Source organism: Phacochoerus africanus, chromosome 7, assembly GCF_016906955.1.
Source record: "Phacochoerus africanus isolate WHEZ1 chromosome 7, ROS_Pafr_v1, whole genome shotgun sequence".
Taxonomy (NCBI): domain Eukaryota; kingdom Metazoa; phylum Chordata; class Mammalia; order Artiodactyla; family Suidae; genus Phacochoerus; species Phacochoerus africanus.
The window spans coordinates 77,326,602-77,345,378 of record NC_062550.1 but is presented as its reverse complement, the minus strand read 5'-3'; the positions used below and the strand labels follow the sequence as shown (position 1 = coordinate 77,345,378).

General features: G+C 37.5%; 1 protein-coding gene across 10 annotated transcripts in view; it reads right to left on the bottom strand.

Annotated features, from left to right (window-relative positions):
* Positions 1-18,777, bottom strand: part of PPHLN1 (periphilin 1) — a 151,064-nt gene that overhangs the window by 119,679 nt on the left and 12,608 nt on the right. For 6 of the 10 annotated variants that reach the window (XM_047787998.1, XM_047787989.1, XM_047787992.1 and 3 more), the window contains 2 exons: positions 15,244-15,335; positions 1,154-1,315 (listed from right to left, as the gene is read on the bottom strand). In XM_047787998.1, the coding sequence (XP_047643954.1) occupies positions 1,154-1,315; positions 15,244-15,315 (234 nt within the window). In that variant the 5' untranslated portion in view covers positions 15,316-15,335. The remainder of the gene's footprint in view (positions 1-1,153; positions 1,316-15,243; positions 15,336-18,777) is intronic. The other 4 variants (XM_047787996.1, XM_047787995.1, XM_047787994.1 and 1 more) reach the window with 1 other exon arrangement.

The window sequence follows — 18,777 nt, the reverse complement described above, 5'->3', positions numbered from 1 at the left end:
CAAGGGTTGCTATAGTGTGGTAGTAAGAGAACTGGACTCCCATACACACCCACCCTGGGGAAATCACCTACCTCCATTTCTTCAAGTGTAAAGCATGGAAACTAACTCCAACAGCCAATGTGAGGTCAAATTTTATTAACAACAATGTCTGACTATGTACTGTCAATTATAATATTATACAGTAGGTAGGGGGAAAGGAGAAAATGTAGGAAATGGTCTAGCAGAGGAATGTTGTAAACATTCAAGCCAAGTCAAATGAAGTGCACCAAGGAACGGTTACATCAAATTCAGTCATAGATTACCACAACATTAAATATATACTTCTAGAGTATTAGAGATGATCAAGAAAAAAAAAACATAATAGTAATAGCAATAATAGCTAACATTTAAAAAGTGCTTACTGTACGACAGACAATGTTTTGAGGGCTTTCTAATCTGAGTTAGAAAGTAGACTTTAATAATAACTGTAAGGGAGTTCCTGTCGTGGCTCAGTGGTTAAGGAACCCCGATCCCTGGCCTTGCTCAGTGGGTTAAGGATCCAGCGTTGCCGTGAACTATGGTGTAGGTCACAGACGAGGCTCGGATCCCACGTTGCTATGGCTGTGGCGTAGGGCAGCAACTGTAGCTCCGATTGGACCCCTAGCCTGGAACCTCCATATGCCGCTGGTGCAGCCGTAAAAAGACAAAGGACAAAATAATAATAACAACAACAACAACAATAATACGAGACCAAGTCTCAACAACCCAACCTCACCCACAGCATTTCATGATGAAACAAAGTAATTATGAGTGAGCACACCCAGTAACAGATGATGACCACCTACTTATCACTTACAGAATACAAGAGCAATAGATAAGATTACCTTTATCTGGTTCTGCCAGTCCTCAACAATTTAGGGGTTAAAAAAGCAGACTGGTTGGGATTAATGTCATTTAGATAGAGCTACCCAGAGGGCTTACCCACTTTTTCCAGCACCCCAAGATTCTTGACTACCAGTTCCCATTTGACAGCTCCAGCAGGCAATTCAACAGAGCATCAAGCAGGAAGTGTTATTCAACTGCCTTCATGGCCAGTCACATAAATTCAAAAAAAATCACATGATTTTTAAACTTATAAAAAGTAACAATTAGTATACGGGGGAAATTTACATACTCCTCTGTGAGATGGACCACTTCTTCGATCATGAGAAAAACTGCGGCCCTCGTCACATTCTCGGTTAACATGACCGTAATATCTATTGTAGTTTCCTTCACCAGGTCTGTCTAGCAGTGGTGGTTTCTTTGGCACAATATTAACTACTCTATGGTAGCCATCCTAAAACAGACAAAAAGAAATATATAAAAATCACTAATTCCTCTATTTGGTTTTGGAAAGGTTTTTAAAAAGCACAGGAGTTCTTATCCTTAATCAAATAGAGTAAATGTATAAACAAACAAAAATGCATTAATGAAATAACATGAATATAACTAATAGTAAGGTCTTGACATAAATTAAAGGAAACAAAACCATTCAATGAAGAAAGTCAGGTGTTTAAATAACATGCAGCAATGCGAAAAACCGATAAGTAAAAGAAAAATACAATATTATTAATAAAAATTAACTACAGAAAGTGAGAGTGTTACGGTAGCTCTAATCCCTAATTGGCTAGGAATTTTAGAAATCAAACCATTTAAGACAGCACAGATCTTTGTTCTACTGTGTTTGAAGTACATTGTTCAGAAGAAAAACAAGTTTTTTACACATAATCAGCAGCAAACAGGGAGGTAATACTGAGCTAGAAAGATCTAGAGGAAACATTTTGCTGTTTCTCCAGAAGCACCAGAGAAAGGAGAGCCCTTGACAGAAAATTTGAAATAATTTTCAAAGCAATATGTTAAGGTTTTCAAGTTTTAACAGCTGAGTGAATACTTAGTGGGAGTTGGGAAACTGGACAGAAGGAGAACACTTGCCTTAGACTAAAAGCTGCTATGAAAGAACTAAGTAAAAATGATTGTCAATAAAAACTGGAGAGCTAGAGAACATGTGTCTATAAATAATCTAGTTTTGAGCATTCATGTCAGTATCAAATGAGGTTATGTGAAAGAAACTGGCAAGCTATCCAAGTCCAGGATGTGATCATTATGAGTTAATTCAACAAAGTGAAAAACCAAAACATAATGCCCAACATTCGGGGCTGTTTATCTTACTAAGTCTCAGTTTCATTATCTGTAAAACAAGATTAATACTAATACCTACCTCATAGGGTTGTGAGGACTAAGTAAAAACCAAACTGTAAAACATTTAGCACAGCAGGTGCTATAAAAATGATTGCTATTTTGATTACTATTTTTGCAACTCTAAGTGAACCAGTGAATTCCTCAAAGTGTCTATCCTTAAATTACTTCTTAGCATTAATAACTACAACTATGCAGTTATCAAATAACCAATTCAAATTTTCCAATGCGTAAGAAATCTGTCAACGTGCTAGGAAAACACTAAGATCAATAGTTCACATCTATTTGACAGTTAAACCGATCTACCCAATTTTCCCCCCCAATGAGGATACAAGTGGTTTCCTTCTTTGGTATGTTAGATATTACATTAAATATATATTCTGTATGATTACATAAAATACAGTGCATAAATGAATTTACTGACTCTTCTAAATACTTTCACAGAAATTTCGATTAAATCTAATAAGCAAATACTGAGCTTCTTTAAAAAAAAAAAAAAACTGGCAGTAAGCCAATTGGCAACATTATAATTTATTGCATTTTCTAATTCAAAATTTGTTATACATAAAATTAGAATCACCTGGAGTTCCCGTTGTGGCGCAGCAGAAATGGATCCAAGTAGGAACCATGAGGTTGAGGGGTTCGATCCCTGGCCTTGTTCAGTGGGTTAAAGATCTGGTGGTGCCGTGAGCTGTGGTGTAGATCTAGGACGTGGCTCGGACCTGGCGTTGCTGTAGCTGCAGCATATGCTAGCAGCTATAGTGCAGATTGGACCCCTAGCCTTGGAACCTTCATATGCCACAGGTGCGGCCCTAAAAAACAAAAAGAAAAAAAAAAACAAAAACCTAGAATCAATGATTTCTCTTATTCTAAGAAACTATAAAATTCCATTCCACTATGTCCTTCTTTGTTTGCATAAATCCTTATGTAAAGGTACTCTAAACACTTTTATGAACAGGGGACAGCTATTCCTTTACCAAGCAACCTGTTCCTTTGCTCAACATGCACCTCCCCCACTACCAATTACTACAAAGTTATCTCAGGTTTCAAATTGTATACAGTAAAACTTTCCAAAGAAGTAAAACTCGAATCACGTTTAGTTATATATTTAACAAATTGTTTAACCAAATAACAATAAATGAAAATAATCATGCCAAAGTTGTTAATCAGCAAAAGGAAAAAAATCGCCTAATGACAGCTCTTGTACCCAGCAATGAAGATGGAACTGGCATTTTATTTTTTAAATTTTATTTTATTGGGGTATAGTTGATTTAAAGTGTTCTATGTGTTATGTTTATATCAAAGTGGATCATTTATACGTGTGTGTGTGTGTGTATGTATATCCACTCTTCCCCCACCATAGGTTATTACAGAGTATTGAGTAACCCTCCCTGCACTATACAGTAGATTCTTGTTAGTTATCTCTTTTATATACAGTAGTGTATGGATGTTAATCCCATCTTCCCCCCCCCACCATAATTCCCCTTTGGTAATCCTAAATTTAATTTTGAAATCTTTGAGTTTGTTTCTGACCTATATATAAGTTATTTTTTTCATTTTTATTAGATTCCACATATAAGTGATACATATGATATCTGTCTTTGACTTACTTCACTTAATAGGTCCATTCATTTTGCTGCAAATGGCATTTATTTCTTTTTATGGCTGAGTAATATTCCTCCTTTATGTTTTGAGAAAGTATTCAAATATAAGTAATTATACTATCTCTACTCTCTAGGCATCTAATCTTAAAAGAAAATTCCCTAGTCTTATGAAAGACTTCAGAAAATGAAGATGACTGTAGGAGTCTGTGACAAAGCAAGGCTGTATTTTCAGAGTTCACAGTTTATCCAGATATACCATTCAAGATTTCTTTTTCTTTCCAATAAAATCCATGATGAGAGGCAAAAATTTCAGAATTTCTTTCAAAAGCTTTTAGTATTTAAAAAGTTCAAATATTATGTTATGTTACTTAACAATGCCAGATCGGAATGGAAATATCACTGTCAAAAATTCTTACACAAATCTTACATTAAGCTATAAATATGTAATTTTCCTTTCTAAATGCTAACTGAAGTACACAAGTCTTCAGATACTGTTATGTTTGGACCTTGCCTTTTAGAAACATCTTAGAAAACTATGGAGCCATTATGTACAAGCCAAAAATAAAAATTATGACATAAAGAATATCTCAGAAAGTTAAGGATAACAGGATCATTTTCAATTAATTGAAAAATAAACTTAATGGAATGGAAACACTTCTATTATTTAAAATGCAGATGGATCTATCAAATTTGCTCCTCCTCCAAAGTTATTAATAGTATAATCAGTGAGCTCAAAAATAAAAAGTATTATATAGCTCATTAAAAAAGAAATTTAAAAGCCTATTTTACTTAATCATTTATCTACTCTGGCATGTGTAGAAAGCAAAAACATGCATATAAACTTAACCACTTTTTTGAAAAGTTACAGTTCCATGATTTTTTACATTCTCATATCTGTCATTATCTTAGAGGTGAGACCTACCACAAGGCCCTCTACATTTCTGAAATAAGGACTATTCACAGTCTGTGCTAATAGAAATCTGATCAGATTAAGATACAAGACAAAAAAAAAAAAATGGAGTTCCCGTCATGGCGCAGTGGTTAACAAATCCGACTAGGTAGGAACCATGAGCTTGCGGGTTCGGTCCCTGCCCTTGCTCAGTGGGTTAACGATCCAGCGTTGCCGTGAGCTGTGGTGTAGGTTGCAGACATGGCTCGGATCCCGCGTTGCTGTGGCTCTGGCATAGGCCGGCGGCTACAGCTCCGATTCGACCCCTAGCCCAGGAACCTCCATATGCCATGGGAGCGGCCCAAAGAAATAGCAAAAAAAAAGACAAAAAAAAAAGATTAAGATACAAATCAGTTTTACAATTTTGAAATCTGAAATGGTGATAGTGTTTTGATACAAAACCACCTATTATTTCTTAATTTTCTATAAATTCCAATTTAATATAACTACCAGTTAAAAGCTTTTAGCTGGAGTTCCCGTCGTGGCACAGTGGTTAACGAATCCGACTAGGAACCATGAGGTTGCGGATTCGGTCCCTGCCCTTGCTCAGTGGGTTAAGGATCCAGCGTTGCCATGAGCTGTGGTGTAGGTTGCAGACGCGGCTCGGATCCTGCGTTGCTGTGGCCGCTGGCATAGGCCAGCAGCTACAGCTCCGATCAGACCCCTAGCCTGGGAACCTCCACATGCCGCGGAAGCGGCCCAAAGAAAAATTAAAAAAAAAAATAAAAGCTTTTAGCTAAATAAAAGCATCGTCTGATATTTTGTTTGATTCAGTATGTACATGTGTATCAAATTTTCCACACTAATGTTTAGTCTCATTACTAACTGGGTACAAATTATAAGGATTACATTTCTTTTCCATTGTCATTAAAATATACTTTTGCACCCATTTTAACACAAAAAAAAATTTATCTAAAATAAAAATTTTAATATATAAGCACCCCTCTTAAGCATCCTTATCTTTTAGAGACACATATTGAAATCTTTCCACTTGAAATAAGGTTTCTTAGATTTACTTACCCTAAATCTAAAGTGGTGAGGGAGGAAAAGTGGTGAAAGCATACACAAAACAAGACTGACCACGCGTTAAAACTGCAATTGTATGATTTGTCCATGAAGAGTTCATTACATAATTTTTATCTAATTTTTTTACATACTTAATTTTCACCTTTATAAAAAGTCAAAAACAGAGTTCCCGTTGTGGCTCAGAAGAAACAAATCTTACTAGTATCCATGAGGACGCAGGTTCGATCCCTGCCCTTGCACAATGGGTTAAGATCCGGTGTTGCCATGAGGTGTGAGGTAGGTTGCAGATGTGGCTCGGATCTGGCATTGCAGTGGCTGCGTGGAGGCCGGGAGCTATAGCTCCGATTAAACCCCTAGCTTGGGAACCTCCACATGCCATAAGTGTGGCCCTAAAAAGACAAATAATAAATAAGTAAATAATCAAAAGCAATTAAAACATGCAAATCTACCAAAAAAGTGATTAAGTATTACGGCACATGTAGATATTCAATGCCATTACTTCCTGACACAATCACCCTTTTTGAATGCAAGTTTCATAGATACAGAAACTTACTGGTCTTAGTCAACTGCTCTGTTCCCAGCACCTGGAAAAGTACTTGGCACATAGCAAGCACCGCATACATAATAAATATTCCAGGAGTGTCCAACAGGGATCAGCAGAAACAGATCTGACTAGCATCCATCAGGAGGCAGGTTCGATCCCTGGCCTCACTCAGTGCGTTAAGAATCTGGCATTGCAGTGAGCTGTGGTGTAGGTCACAGAGTGGCTCTTATCTGGTGTGGCTGTGGCGTAGGCCAGCTGCTATAGCTCTGATTGAACCCCTAGCCTAGGTACCTCCCCATGCCGTGGATGTGGCCCTAAAAAGACCAAAAAAAATTTTTTTAATAAATAAGTAAATATTCCACTTTGCTATCTCAATTTTATGTTACTGCTGGCATCACAAGTTTTTTACAAGGGAAGAACCACATTTAACTAAAAAATTCTATTACCCATGAGGCCGGTAGACTTCTACTTTCAAAAGATTGATGTTTCCTCACTCTAATGCCTCAGGTTTTGTAGCACTTATTAGTTTAATTCACTCACTGAATTTCCAATGAAATTGGTATTTCTGAGTCATTTTAATGGTTTTGGGAATAATGGGTCAAATATCTAAAACGGGAACTGCCCCAGTAAATCAGGACATATTGTTACAGAATGTAGCCAAGAATTGATCATCTCTCTGGAAATAATGACAACAAAAAAAAGTTAAGTTCATGCATCTGTCAGCCAAAAAAAGTTAAACACCTCCTGGGACAGCTTTATACAAGAAACATCACTAATCGAAACTCAGCAAATGCACACTTAAGATTTTGTATTTCATGTATGTAATTTTCACATTTAAAATAAACTATTAAAGTAGGTTAAGGATCAGCAGATGTTGTTACTGCCGTGGCACAGGTTTAATCCCTGGCCCAGTACTTCTGCATGTAGCTGGGGTGGTCAAAAAAATAAAAACAAAAACAAAACGAACAAAAAAACCACTGCATTTTAGCTAATGATATGCATGTTTAGGTAGGTAATGGGAAGAGTGCTGTTGTCCACAGTTTACTTTGAAATGCATCCCCACAATTTGACGGAATAAAGTGGATGCATAAAGACATGATAGACATATAAATGGATAAACACAACAAAGCAAGTTTAATAAAATGTTAATAGTTGAATATAAATGATGAGTAAGTGGATGTTTACTAGAAAATTCAACTTTGCTGTAAGTTTGAAAACTTTCATTAACAAAATATTGGAAAAAGTTATATTTACATGGAAAAAGTCACATGAACACTGACTATATAAAACAAAAATAAAAAAGTGGGGCATAGGGAGTTACCATTGTGGCACAGCAGAAACAAATCTGACTAGTATCCATGAGGACATGAGTTCGATCCCTGGCCTTGCTCAGTGGACTAAGGATCTGGCATTGCCGTGAGCTGTGGTGTAGGTTGCAGAAGTGGCTCAGATCTGGCATTGCCATGAGCTGTGGTGTAGGTTGCAGAAGTGGCTCAGATCTGGCATTGCTGTGGTGTAGGCCAGCAGCTGCAGCTCCGATTTAACCCTGAGCCTGGGAACTTCCACATGTTGCAGATGCAGCCCTAAAAAGAAAAAAAAAAAGTGGGGCATAAAAGAAATTATGCATGTGCATAATAAAAGTATTTCATGAAACAAGAGTGGGAAGAAAAGGAATTATTTCCATGTTAATACATCTTAAACACTATTATCTGGAATAGGTATATAATTGAATTGCTAAATTAAGGAGATTTGATTATTTCAAGTTGGATAAAAGAAAGATCTCTGGTTTATATTTTGGGTACATTTAAATTTGAGAATATACAGAACAGATATATGCTCTGTATATTACCTACAAGACCTTAGAAATTAATAAAATCATGTTCTAAATTCACTAAAAAATTCAGTTCTGATTGGCTAGACTCTCCAGGAGAGAGCAACAATCAATTGCAAGAATTATACAAACATTCAACTAACCCAAGGAAATATTAATATTTAACTATTATGAAATCTAATTATGTAACTCAAAATTAACTGAATGTGGTAGAAAAATTTTAAAAATTTTTAGGAGTTCCCGTTGTGGCACATGGGAAACAAATCTGACTAGGAAGCATGAGGTTGCGGGTTCAATCCCTGGGCCTTGCCCAGTGGACTGGGGATCCGGCGTGGCCATGAGCTGTGGTATAGGTAGCAGACCTGGCTTGGATCTGGTGTTGCTGTGGCTGTGATATAGGCCAGCAGCTGCAGCTCCGATTAGACCCCTACCCTGGGAACCTCCGTGAGCCTTGAGTGTGGCCCTAAAAAGACCAAAAAAAAAAAAAAAACATTTTTTTTAAATGTTGCTGCTCCTGACATCACTACCCACAACCTTTACAATTCTCACTGCTACCAAGATTAGATCATCTTTTGCTTCATATGTACTTGTTAAAGGAATAGAGGGCGGGCAGGTAGAAGCAGATAGGACTGCTTCAGCCCCAGTTATATTAGAGTGCCCAGAATATAAGCTGCTAGTGTTTTGATCTTTGTTTCCAAATCTTCACAACATTTAAAAATTCCAAAACTAAAACTTATCTCCCATTTTTAAATAAGCTGACGGAAAATGGACATTTTATGTTGCAACTCCATTAAAATGTCCCACAACACCTATCTGTTCTTCATTAGGCTAACAAAATGGACTTCCATAACTGAAAATTATGTACGTAAAAGCCATTCCATCAGAAAACTTGATAAAGGCTATAAAATCAGATAAACAAGCTCATAGAAATGATTGACTAGTAAAAACTGTGCTTTAAAAATAAAGGCCTTCGAGTTCCCTAGTGACTCACTCAGTGGTTAAGGACCAGGTATAGTCACTGCTGTGGCTTGGCTGACTGCTGTGGCAGGGGTTCAGTCCCTGGCCTGGGAACTTCTATGCGGGCAGCAAAAAAAAGAAAAAAGTTAAAATAAAGACTTTATAGACATCTAGAAGTTAAATGTAGATGTTCTATGATAATCAATGTCCTCCCAATAAAGGAACATGTATGCTTACATGCAGATTCTGTGCAGGGTATTTCTCTGGGTTTTGGTCTCCTATTTATCCACCCAAGTTTAAGACCAAAAAAAAAAAAAAAGGTATGTGAAAGCACTTTAAATTATTATAGATACAGAAGAAATTTTTGAATGTTCTAAAGCACAAAGATAATAATTGATACATTTGTCAAGTTGTACATGAGGATAGGCTTATTTGTATAATTTAACATCAGCACCAAGATATATGTATCTAATTGTCTTCCAGGTTTATCACAGCTAGAAGCTCACAAAACAGTTGCTTTATAACTGAGGTCATACTAGTGCAGTAGGTACTTCTAAAGTTCTAAAGTTCCCACTTGATGTCATACTTTTTGTCATATCCAGTAGTTCCTCAGACACCTTTCTGATGTATCAGAACTGGGAATGAATGGGACAAAGAGGGAAAAAGAGAAATGCAGTAAAATCTTTTCTGTTAGATAACAGAACTCAAAATAAAACACCAACTTCCTCTTTCCCAGACACTAATGAGAGTGTGTTCTCACTTTTTGAAGGATTAGCTAAAAGTTTTATAATGGGGGGGGGGAATATTCTACCTTTTCAATATTTTAGATAAAGTTTTATTGTGGTATGATGTTCATATTTAAAAAAGTACAAAGCCTAAATATATTTCTGGATATATTTTTGCAAGGTAATCACATACATAAATATCACCCAGATCAAGAAAATGAACATTCTCAGCATGGCAAAAACCTTGTACCTCTTTTAGTCACTACTGTCTCCCAAAAGTAAATACTTTCCTGGCTAGTTCTGCCTGTTTGGAAACTTTATATAAAAGGAAACATACAGTATATGTACGTTTCAGGCTTGTTTGTGAGGTTCACACATGTTGTTGCCTCTGGCAGTAGGCCATGCTTTTTCATTGGTGTATAACTGCGCTATTAATTTATCCACTCTACTGGTGGACGTTTGGACTGTTGCCAGTTTGGAGCACTTATGAATAACGCTACTTATGAAAATTCTTGTACATGGCAATAAGATACACTAACACAGCTTTTAAAATAATCTTAGATGATCTCTGCTTTGTAAGCAAATATTTTTAAACTTTTAATTATGTTTTTATTAGATCCAAAGTCAGAATTACAACTTTAGTGATTTATATTTCTAGTTCTAGTGTCAAACACTTTAACTCGAGGATTCAGTAGGTCCATGAAATCAAATGTGAATAAAAAATTATTTTCACCTAAATGTATCAACAAACAACACAATAGCAACAGTAGTATCTGTGGCTTTGGCACTAACAGAAATCATGTTACAGCTTTGCAGTTAGCTCAAAATATCATTTACACTCATCACTGTTTTGAAAATATAGCATTGAAACCCCCACCACTAGTTCTTGATATTTAATTACCTACTTAAAAAAAGTAGGTATAACTACACGACAAACTTGGTTTTGTTTTGTTTTTTGTCTTTTTGCTATTTCTTGGGCTGCTCCCGCGGCATATGGAGGTTCCCAGGCTAGGGGTCGAATCAGAGCTGTAGCCACTGGCCTACGCCGGAGCCATAGCAACGGGGGATCAGAGCCGAGTCTGCAACCTACACCACAGCTCACGGCAATGCCGGATCGTCAACCCACTGAGCAAGGGCAGGGACCGAACCCGCAACCTCATGGTTCCTAGTCGGATTCGTTAACCACTGTGCCACGACAGGAACTCCCAAACTTGGTTTTTAATAGTTTGATCATTAGATTCAAAATAAGTGGTCTCCTTTAATTCTGTGCATTTTATTTTTAAAAATGCTATTCTGAGAAGAGATCCATAGGCATCACCAGATTGTTACTGGAATCCATGGCACAAAAAAAGGATGAGAACCTATGCTTTAAAATGTAGGTATAACATAAAAGGCAAAGGGATAACTTTCTTCGCCTTTTTTTTTCTTTTTTTTTTAACCTGCAGTATACAGAAGTTCCCAGGCTAGGGGTTCCCACGGTAGGAGCCGTGCCTGCCAACCTATGCCACAGCCACAGCAACGCCAGAACTGAGCTGCATCTAGACCCACAGTGCAGCTTGCGGCAATGCCAGATCCTTAAACCACTGAGCAAGGCCAGGGTTGGAACCTGCATCCTCATGGATACTAGTCAGATTTTCAACACACTGAGCCACAATGGGAACACAAAGATAATTTTCTAAGAGCCATCAAAGGGGACAGGAAGGGAAAGCTTTAAAATACTAACCAAAATTAGGTCAGGCTCACCAGCAAAAAAAATGTAGTTTGAGGAGGGGGAATGTGGAAATACTGAAGGATTTATAAAGTAAGTCAAGTCAGTTGGGGGATGGAGAAACCAATCTAATGGAATTAAAGAAGAAAGAGCAGAGAATGAACTGGGCCAATGTTTGGGCATGTTCCATGGTCTCTAAAGGAGAAAAGCAATCTGGGCTTCTCCCCGTCTAGGAGGAACCTAAAAGCCAGAGAACTTAAGTGAGATTTATTAAGCACTTAGATAGAGTTGAGAACATCTAATCTGATTTTAACAGCATTTGTGGTATAAAACATTTCTTCTCATCTACTTACTGCTGATGAAATTATTTTACAAAGGAAAAATGCCTCTGTTCGGGTTTTAAGCACACATGAATGGTACAAAATGAAAATGTTTGTATTTGTTTAGATTTTAATACTACAACGTCCTCTTCATTGGGGACTTTCTTCACCTGTCATCTTTACCTCAGCTCCTGTCATCATCAGTGACTTCACTGTTCAGCTACAATCTTCCCTTCTTAACTCCACATATAAGAATCACCTGCTAAACTTTAAAACAATACTGATATTCAGATCCTAACCACTGAGATTATAGTTAATTATCTGGGATAGGACAGGGCTTATTCATGGTCATTGAAGAATCCTCTAGGTGAATCTAACATACAGTAAGGACTGGAGAGCCTCTAATCTAGATTACTGATCCAAAATCTAGCCTCAAAGTTTTGTTGCTCTCACCTCCAATAACCTTCACCTACCCTCATTCCCACCACCAAACACTGAACTTCAGCCACCCAGAACTTCTTGCTCCATCTTGGACATTCTACATTCCAAAATACCACTATATTATCTTTCCCCCATTCCCTGGCCTTCAACCTCACTAACCTCTTGTTCCTCAACTCGTTACTTCTTCCAATACACTGTCCTTTTCATCACCTGATTCCCTTTCCTAATCGGCCCATTCCACATCACACATCACCTCAATAATTCTCACGTCAGAACCTTCAATATCCATATCTTCATGGGTCCACCATTCATCTTGCAATCTTAAATGAACACAACTAGATTTCTCTACTCCTAACCCGGGTTACTTAGATAATAAAGCAGATAATCCTACAGATTGGTGTCCCTATAACATTTAAGGTATACAAGCTTACTACCCCTCAGCAAGAGTCTTCCTAAAGATCTCTGGTCAGGAGACATCTACAAGGGCTACTGCAAAACTTCAATGCTAGCCCCTCTCTCTCTACCACCTCAACTTCCAAGAGATGACAGTGCCACTTCTTACTTCAGAGAAAAATAAAGGCTATTAGATATGGACTTCCTCAAATCCATTCTCCCAGAGACAATGACCTCACTAGAGACTCAGAGGGCCCTACTTATTTGACTTTATGATACTGATAAACCAAGTATTCCCATCTTAAAACCAGCTCCCTTGCTCAGCAATAGCCTCTAGGCAGGTCTGATTCCAGTTTTAACAGTTTTTGAGGCCAACTCCCTCTGCAGTATGTTCTATCATACAAGCTGGCATGTACATATAAGACACTATAGTGTAGTAAAGATTTAATGTGATAACTATTCCCATCATTTTATCATGACTATTTCCCATTGTTGTCTAAAATTATATATCCATATACAAACCTCTGCCTACACTGTACGGCTTCTAAAACATTCTACTAAGTTCTATAAATGTTGTACCATTCAACACTCGGAAATTATTTTGAAGATTAGTAAGTTTATATATAAAACTCTACACTTACAGTAAGCAGGCAGTAGTTAAGTGGATATTTACAATAAATTACCATTTAAAGTAAGTTATCCCTCCTCCAAACAGCTTATTTTATAATTTGGAGCCATGTAAATGTGTTACATTAACAATAGATAAGTAAATAAATAAATAAACTAATTAGAAAAAAAAAAGGAAACCCTCTAAATAACGAACAAAGTAAAACAAACACAACTATATATTCAGTTAACAGCAAAACCACATAGAAAATTCTTTTAGGAGTTCCCGTCGTGGCGCAGTGGTTAACCAATCCGACTAGGAACCATGAGGGTGCGGGTCCCTTCCCTGGCCTCACTCAGTGGGTTAAGGATCTGGCGTTGCCGTGAGCTGTGGTGTAGGTCGTAGATGCAGCTCGGATCCTGCGTTGCTGTGGCTCTGGCGTAGGCCGGTGGCTACAGCTCCGATTCGACCCCTAGCCTGGGAACCTCCATATGCCGCGGGAGTGGCCCAAGAAATGGCAAAAAAAAGAAAAAAAAAAAGAAAATTCTTTTAAGTATCCCAAATGTCTAATGAGAAATATCTTTGGGAGGGAAGGAGTCCTAAAAAATTAATTTAAAAAAAAGTCATTCATTTTCCCATCTCTTTATTAGAACTATATCTTATCACTTATTTAAGTAAATTATAAAATAATTTTATCAAGTTGAAAAAAGTTTTATTTATTTTTTTAAAGTACAGTTGCTTTACAATGTTGTACCAATTTCTGCTGTAAAGCAAGGTGACTCAGTCATACATATATATACACTTTTTAAATATTATTTTCCACCATGGTTTATCTCAGGAGACTGGATATATCTTCCTGTGCTATACAGTAGGACCTTGCTGTCTACCCATTCTAAATATAACAGTTTGCACCTACTAACCCCAAACTCCCAGTCCATCCCACTTCCTCCTGAAAAGAAATTGTAATTGAGATTTTCATTAGAAACATCAAGTCTATAAATTAACTTGGAAATTATTTGGAAATAATTAAGTCTGCCCATTCTGAAATATGGTAGGCGTCTTCATTTTTTCCATCTTAAATCATTTTAGATCTATCCTAACCTAAGCAGTGACCTAGGCCAAATGACAACCATGAAGATGATATTTATCTAAGTGGGTTGTGGGATTTACTTATGAAAGTAAAAACAACTAACATATAAACAAATATTTGTGTCCTTTGATGGTGTAAAATGAAGCCATAATATCCACATACCACCACCATGAGCCCAATCCCCTGGTGCTTAAAATGGGTTTATGCAAAATTTAAGAGTGACAGCTTCTTGACCTTCCCCAAAGCCTTCCTTAGGTCTCCACAAAAGATTTTGAGGAGAGAGAGAGAGAATATATCCACTCAACAATAATGAGTTCCTACTATGTGCCAGGTACTAAACATAGTGCTAGAATACAATAATAAGCAAAACAATTACCTACTTGAGAAAAACAAAGGACTGGCTAAAAATTCTCAATTCCCAGAGCAACAAAAACGCAAGCAGTAGAACAGCATACTAACAATGGCCTACCTACCTGTCCCAGAGCTGCCCCTACTTTAGAATTTCACATATCTAATCTGCAAATTTCTCTATTTTTAGGAATAAAGAAACAGGTGACAGCCAATAGTATGACCAGGGGCTCAAATACTTTGTCAACTGATGGGGTGAGCTTTATCAAATCTCAAATTTTCTTCACAAATTCAATATAAATATTCCCTTTTATAAATTAAACAAGAAACATATAACAGATTTTTTTGTATAAATAAAATGTCTTTTATTTTCAAACTTTTAACTTTTAAAAAATAAGTTTGATCTATCTACATTGCAAACAGGTTTAGTATACCAAATTCACGTAAGACAGTAGATTTTGAATTATTCTACATGTAACAACTTACACTGGGGTGATTTCGAGGAGGTACTCTTTCTCTTGGGAGTCTTTCATAGTCATATCGTCCCTCAGACCACATTTCATCTCTTCTGTAAGCCACTAAAGAATAAAAAAGAAACCAAAGAACGATGGGGTTTATGTTATTAGGAAGTAACAAAGAAAAAAAGGACAAAGTAGATGATTAATTTCCAACACAAATATTTTCCAGAAATACTTAAGGAAAAAAAATAACTGCAAATGACCAAAAGGATAAAGAGATAGTTATGGTCAATTCTTCTTCTAGACAATTTTGAAATTTTCTTTTTATTTTATGGCCACACCTGCAGCATATGGAAGTTGCCAGGTCAGGGACTGAATCTGAGCTATAGCAGTGTTGGATCCCTTAATCCATTACGCTGGGCCAGGATCAAATCCACACCTCCACAGCCATCAAACTCGCTGCAGTCAGATTCTTAACCCACTGCGTCACAGTGGGAACCCCTAGAATTTTCTTTTTAAAAAAAAAAATACAGGAGTTCCCATTGTGACGCAGCAGAAACGAATCCAAATAGGAACTATGAGGTTTCGGGTTTGAACCCTGGTCTCACTCAGTGGGTTAAGGATTCGGCATTGCCGTGAGCTGTGGTGTAGGTCACAGACCCACGTCAGATTGGCATTGCTGTGGTGTAGACCAGCAGCTACAACTCTGATTTGACCCCTAGCCTCCGTGTGCCGCAAGTGTGGCCCTAAGAGACAAAAGACAAAAAAAAACAAAAAAAAAAAACAAAAAAAAGAGAAGTTCCTGTTATGGCTCTGCAGGTTAAGAACTTGATATAGTGTGTCCGTGAGGATGTGGGCTCAATCCCTGGCCTCACTCAGTGGGTTAAGAATCCAGCATTGCCACAAGCTGCAGTGTAGGTTGCAGGTGTGGCTCAGATCAGGTCTGCCATGGCTGTGGCGTAGGCCTGAGGCTGCAGCTCCAATTAAACCCCTAGCCCGGGGCACTTCCATATGCCATAGGGCGGCCATAAAATGAAAAGAATAAATAAATAAATAGAAAATAATAAAAAATAAAACAGAAAGCCCTACCTCTATTTCCAAAGCTATTTAAACTCCAAAGACCTCGTTATCATCAATTCTGGAAAGATCCCTAAGACTACAAATTTTTCATTCTCACAGAGTAAAAATTAGAAAAGATTCATTTTAATGAATAGTCTAAAAGGCTGATCAGAGAGTTCCCGTCGTGGCACAGCAGAAATGAATCCAACTAAGAACCATGAGGTTTAGGGTCTGATCCCTGACCTCGCTCATTGGGTTAAGGATCTGTGAGCCGTGGTGCAGGTTGCAGATGCGGCTCAGATCCCATGTTGCCGTAGTGTAGGCCGGCAGCTGTAGCTCCAATTAGACCCCCAGCCTGGGAATCTCCATATGCCATGGATACAGCCCTAAAAAGACAAAAGACAAAAGAAAGAAAAGGAAAAAGAAAAGGCTGATCAGCAAAGCTCTCCAGGTGGATGGTTTGTACAGTAGCAGTTTTGCTTTTCTACACCCTTAAAGCTTAGAGTCTCTTTGTGTGTTGAATGAAGTGATTTTAACTTTAAAAAGTACTAAACAATGATTGGATTCGGAAGATGTAGTATATATACACAATGGAATACTACTCAGCAACATGGATGGAACTAGAGAATCTCATACTGAGTGAAATGAGCCAGAAAGACAAAGACAAATACCATATGATATCACTTATAATGGGAATCTAATATCCAGCACAAATGAACATCTCCTCAGAAAAGAAAATCATGGACTTTGGAGAAGAGACTTGTGGCTGCCTGATGGGAGGGGGAGGGAGTGGGAGGGATCGGGAGCTTGGGCTTATCAGACACAACTTGGAATAGATTTACAAGGAGATCCTGCTGAGTAGCATTGAGAACTTTGTCTAGATACTCATGTTGCAACAGAACAAAGGGTGGGGGAAAAAAATGTAATTGTAATGTATACATGTAAGGATAACTTGATCCCCTTGCTGTACAGTGGGAAAATAAAAAAAAATATATATATATTAAAAATAAATAAATAAATAAATAAAAATAAAAAGTACTAAACAATCCTGTAAAAATACAACCTTGAAACAGACCACTCTTGATTTTGTTTTTAATATTATAAACTATAAACTTATTTTAAATGCAAAGGCACTGTTATAAAATTTGAAATTAAAATAAAAGTTCTGTGGGTAGTAATTAAAATCTTGAAAACAGCCTCATGGTTCCCAGTAAAATTAATCATGCTCTTATCATACCACCTAGTAATTCCTAAGTACCCATGAAAAATAATTTAGGTTTCTCACAATGACTTCTGTGTGAATGTCCACAGCACTTTTATTCATAATAGCCAAAATCTGCAAACGCCCAAATGTCTATCATCTGATGAATAAACAAACTGCCAAAATTCTTAAAAAAAATAAAAAGTCCTGTCAGCATTTTTCATATTTGGTATGCAGAGAGGCTTCCTACTTTGACAAAAAGAGCTGACACATTCTGGGTAGAAAGCTAATGCAGTGAGATACACAGGCCAGATGAAAAAGTATCTGTAAACTGGTAAACAAGGCAAATGAGAGAAGATGAAAACGGGGTGTAGAAAACAGCTCAAAAGTCATTTACATGAGATGGCAATACAGTGGTTGAGGGGTTCACAAACATTTTTTTTATAAAGGACCAAACAAATATTTTTGGTACTGCTGGTCACAAGTCTCCATCACCAAACTACTTGACGCTGCTATTATAACATGAAAGCAGCCATAGGCAATATACATAAATATATGGGCATGGCTGTGTTCCAAAAAAACTGTATTTACAAAAATAAGCAGATGGCCCACAGGCAGCAGCTTGACAAGCCTTGGAATAGATGACAAACAGTTAACAGGGCAGAACCAGGAGAGGATGAAGTCATCAGGAAACAGGTCAGAACAGTGAATCATTCTGATGTGCAGAAAGATGATCGTGAGTGAAAAGTAAAAATGGGACAGGTACCAAGTTAGGGGCTTTTAGTACACAGAAAATAAGGCAACTAGTGCAGGTGCACAGTCCATAGACCTATGAAAAAGAATAATCCTTTAGAGAAGACATATGTCAAGAGATTTTTGGTGGTTCTTTCTGCTTTAATAATAAGTGGGGGGAGTTCCCATCGTGGCTCAGTGCTTAACGAATCTGACTGGGAGACATGGGGTTGCAGGTTCGATCCCTGGCCTTGCTAAGTAGGTTGAGGATCCAGCATTGCTGTGGGCTGTGGTACGGACTTCGGACGCAGCTCAGATCCCGCACTGCTGTGGCTCCGGCCTGGGCCGGCGGCTGCAGCTGCAGTTGAACCCCTAGCCTGGAAACCTCCATATGCCACAGGTGCAGCCCTAGAAAAGACAAAAAAAGACCAAAAAAAAAAAAAAGTGGGGAGAAAAAGGAATGGACATCCTACTTTGGCAGCAAAGAGTTGTAATAGTTTAGGTTAATTTAGGCTAGGTAAATATAAAGGCTAGAAGATGAGAGTAATATTTTTGACGTTATAATTTTTG